The 3,581-nt window shown below is 36.7% G+C and overlaps 1 protein-coding gene across 1 annotated transcript; it reads left to right on the forward strand.

The window, feature by feature from the left end:
- The first annotated feature begins 1,696 nt into the window (after positions 1-1,696).
- Positions 1,697-3,112, forward strand: GCNT1 (glucosaminyl (N-acetyl) transferase 1). The gene has a single exon (XM_009898635.2). The coding sequence runs from the start codon at positions 1,832-1,834 to the stop codon at positions 3,110-3,112; it is 1,281 nt and encodes a 426-aa protein (XP_009896937.1). The 5' UTR covers positions 1,697-1,831.
- Positions 3,113-3,581: the final 469 nt, after the last annotated feature.

The raw sequence follows: 3,581 nt of genomic DNA on the forward strand, positions 1-3,581 counted from the left end.
TTTAATTTCTCTCCTTTTTATTGTTATATTCCTTCTCATTATTATTATTATTTCATTATAATTATTGTTATAATTAAATTTTAATTATTTAACCATTCTGACATCAGCTCATGAGGTTTTGCTGTTATTTGTTTGGGTTTGGTTTTTGGGTGTTGGGTGGTTTTTTTGTTGTTTGTTTATTTGTTCTTTTTCCCCATCCCTCTGGGAGAATGGAAGACCAAATGGCTGCACAGTGCTTGGTTGCCAGCTGGGGTTAAATCATGACAGATAGTTTAAAGAGAAGATGGGGAAAAAAGAAAAATCTTATGCTGAACAGCTTCTGGCAAAATCCAGAAAGGAATACAGTGGACACTTCTTTTTCTTAAATAAATATTCTTACCATTTTCTTGGGGCAGAAGTTGTTCTTAGCTGTTCTGGAAGTTTTTCAGAGGCACTATTTTTTTTCTTGAAAGTAGTAAGCATTAAAGGCCTTGTGTATCTCTCAAATACTTGAATATTTTGTTAACTTTTTAATTTATAGATTAAAATTTTGGAAGACATTATTATGAACTGTATTGACTTTTGCAGTTAGAGGCTGCTTTGAAATTCAGTCCTGCACTGAACTATTAGGCAATTAATTTCTGTGTACAAATATCATGTGAGTGTCAGTGTAAGTTGTTTAAGAATATCCTGTTCTTGATCAGTTTACCTACATGAGGTAGTACTTGAAAAAATTAAGGACGCCCAGTTCTGTAATCCAATTGCAGACCATAGCTTTCTCAGCAGCTACCTCAGTAGCAGCTGCATAACTGCAATGTTCCCTTCACAGAGTATTGATACAGAAAAAAGTTGCTTAAGCAGAAAAAAAAATCCCCAGCAATTCCGTAGTGCCTGTGATATAAAGATGCAGTATAAGATCAGCATATTACAAACCTTCTTGCAACTGAACCTTGAAGCATATTTTCACATAAAAGCAACTGCTGAATCGTAAAAACAAGTGTGTTTACACGATGGAAACAGAACACTGCTGTGGTCTTAGACTTGTGCACTTGCAGTGACAACACAAATCAGCTTTAGAGCTAGGCAATAAGTGTTGCCTTCTACCTTAAAAAGGTACTTCAGCAGTTAGGTCACAGCTGTTTTCACAAGAGTGAAAGTTGAGGAGCTATGCTAATTTCTTTCTCCCCTTCTCATCAGCTCTTTCCTGATGGTATTTCTAAGCTCATCTAGAGGATGTTAAAGAGACTGTATCTCACATAAAAATCTTGAGGGACTGTTTTCCCAATGAGAAGATAAAGCGCCCAGGAAGTGAGTGGTAAGTTATAATGAAATCTTTGTTAGTGCTGTGAAACATTCTTGTCAAATTCTGAGGTATGAAGTACCACCAAAAAATTCTCAGTAGTGTATCTGATTTAATGGATTTAATTTTGTCAGATGTAGCTGAATCAGGTCCTTCTTCTTACTGATCTTGGGTTTGCAGTCTTAGTAGTATGAAAGCAGTGTCTCATGAAACCTATCTGCCCCTCTCAATCTTTTTCTAGGAAAATAGATTAATTTTCTTCATTAATTTCTTATTTTCAACATAATACATTTAACTGTACTAGTCACTTTTTTACTGTCACTAAATAAAAATGTAAATATTAACCAGCAATTTTTTTCTTTAAAGGAATCTTATAGTTTCTGAATTACAGTCATATTTAATTTCATTTTAGGATTTTTACTTTGGTCTCCCTGACAAAGTCACCAAATTACTGACAAAGGCAAACTGTTTCTTTTCTGAAATTGTTGAAGCTGTTATGAGCAGAGTGGAGGGCCATATTTTTAAGCCCTGCAAAGCTACCTGGTATTTGAAATGCTGAAGAGGAAATTACGATTTTGCCACAACTCACGCTTCAGGCTTTTTTTGGGTCTAACTCTTATTTTAGTAATCATTTCAGTTTTGAAAGTTAACCAGAAACAAGACTTCTTAAATCGGCGACATCTAGATCTGACGAAAGAAGATCCTATTGGCAATGTTAACTGCACCAAGATTATAGAGGGTGATACAGAAGAAATTCAGAAAGCAAAGCTTGAGGCGTTGTCAGTGTCGTTTAAGAAACGCCCCAGACTAACAACAAATGATTATATTAACATGACAGCAGACTGTGCCTCCTTCACCAAGACTAGGAAATACATTATGGAACCTCTTAGCCATGAAGAAGCAGAATTTCCAATTGCTTACTCAATAGTGGTTTATCACAAAATTGAGATGCTTGATAGACTTCTAAGATCAATCTATGCCCCCCAAAATTTTTACTGCATTCACGTTGACAAAAAATCTCCAGAGTCTTTTTTTGCTGCTGTGAAAGGAATAGTCTCTTGTTTTGATAATGTCTTTATCTCCAGCCAGTTAGAGAGTGTTGTGTATGCCTCATGGAGCAGGGTACAGGCAGATATTAACTGCATGAAAGATCTCTACAGAAGAAGTTCTAACTGGAAATACCTAATAAACCTCTGTGGCATGGACTTTCCTATAAAGACCAACCAGGAAATGGTAGAGAAATTAAAAGCCCTTAAAGGTGTTAACAGTCTGGAAAGTGAAAAAATGCCTGTTTATAAAGAATTAAGGTGGAAAAAGCACCATGAGATTATTGATGGTAAAATAAAGAACACAGGCATAGACAAACAACTGCCACCACTCAGTACTCCAATTTTTTCTGGTAGTGCCTATTTTGTAGTTAGCAGAAAATTTGTAGAATATGTATTAGAAAGCAGCAAAATACTTAAGTTCATTGAGTGGGCGAAAGACACCTACAGCCCAGATGAGTACCTGTGGGCAACAATTCAGAGAATCCCTGAAGTACCAGGTGCAGTTCCTTCTAGTAACAAGTATGATGTTTCTGACATGAATGCACTGGCCAGGTTTGTCAAGTGGCAGTACTTTGAAGGCGACATGTCCAAAGGTGCACCCTACCCACCATGCAGTGGAGTTCATGTTCGCTCTGTCTGTGTTTTTGGCGTAGGAGACCTGAACTGGATGCTACAAAACCACCACTTCTTTGCTAACAAGTTTGACACTGACGTTGACCCTTTTGCAGTGAAATGTTTGGAAGAGTATTTGCGGCACAAAGCTTTGTACCTGCAAAAGAACTGAAATACTGCATGCTCCTGTTACAAAGCACATACAGCGTACAGATATGTACTTTAAACCACCAGTGGTGGTGATTCTGATGATGGATATAACAGTTCTCACCATATTGGTATGGTGGTGATGACACCCTCCCTGCCTTGTCCACAGACAAGGGGGAGAGAAGACATTTCTCAAATGAAGGGGGATACTGTGCATTGCATACTGAGGCCTGGAATTTCAGATGCAAAGCTGAAGACAGCAACTTTTTTGGAAGGCCAAATATTTGGAGTACTTATTAACTAAGAGGTGCAATTAATGGACTTACTTTGGTTAAATTATTTGGTTTTAAGCTTGGAAAATGCGTGTTGTTCATGGTTATTCTTTTTTTTTTTTTTTTTTTTTTTTTTTTCTGGTTTCCCTATGCATATAATGCCATCTGGAAAGAAAAGATGAAGAGGAATTTTAAAAAAAAAAAAAAAAAAGCAAGCTGCTG

The sequence above is a fragment of the Dryobates pubescens genome, chromosome Z (genome assembly GCF_014839835.1).
Source record: "Dryobates pubescens isolate bDryPub1 chromosome Z, bDryPub1.pri, whole genome shotgun sequence".
Taxonomy (NCBI): Eukaryota; Metazoa; Chordata; class Aves; order Piciformes; family Picidae; genus Dryobates; species Dryobates pubescens.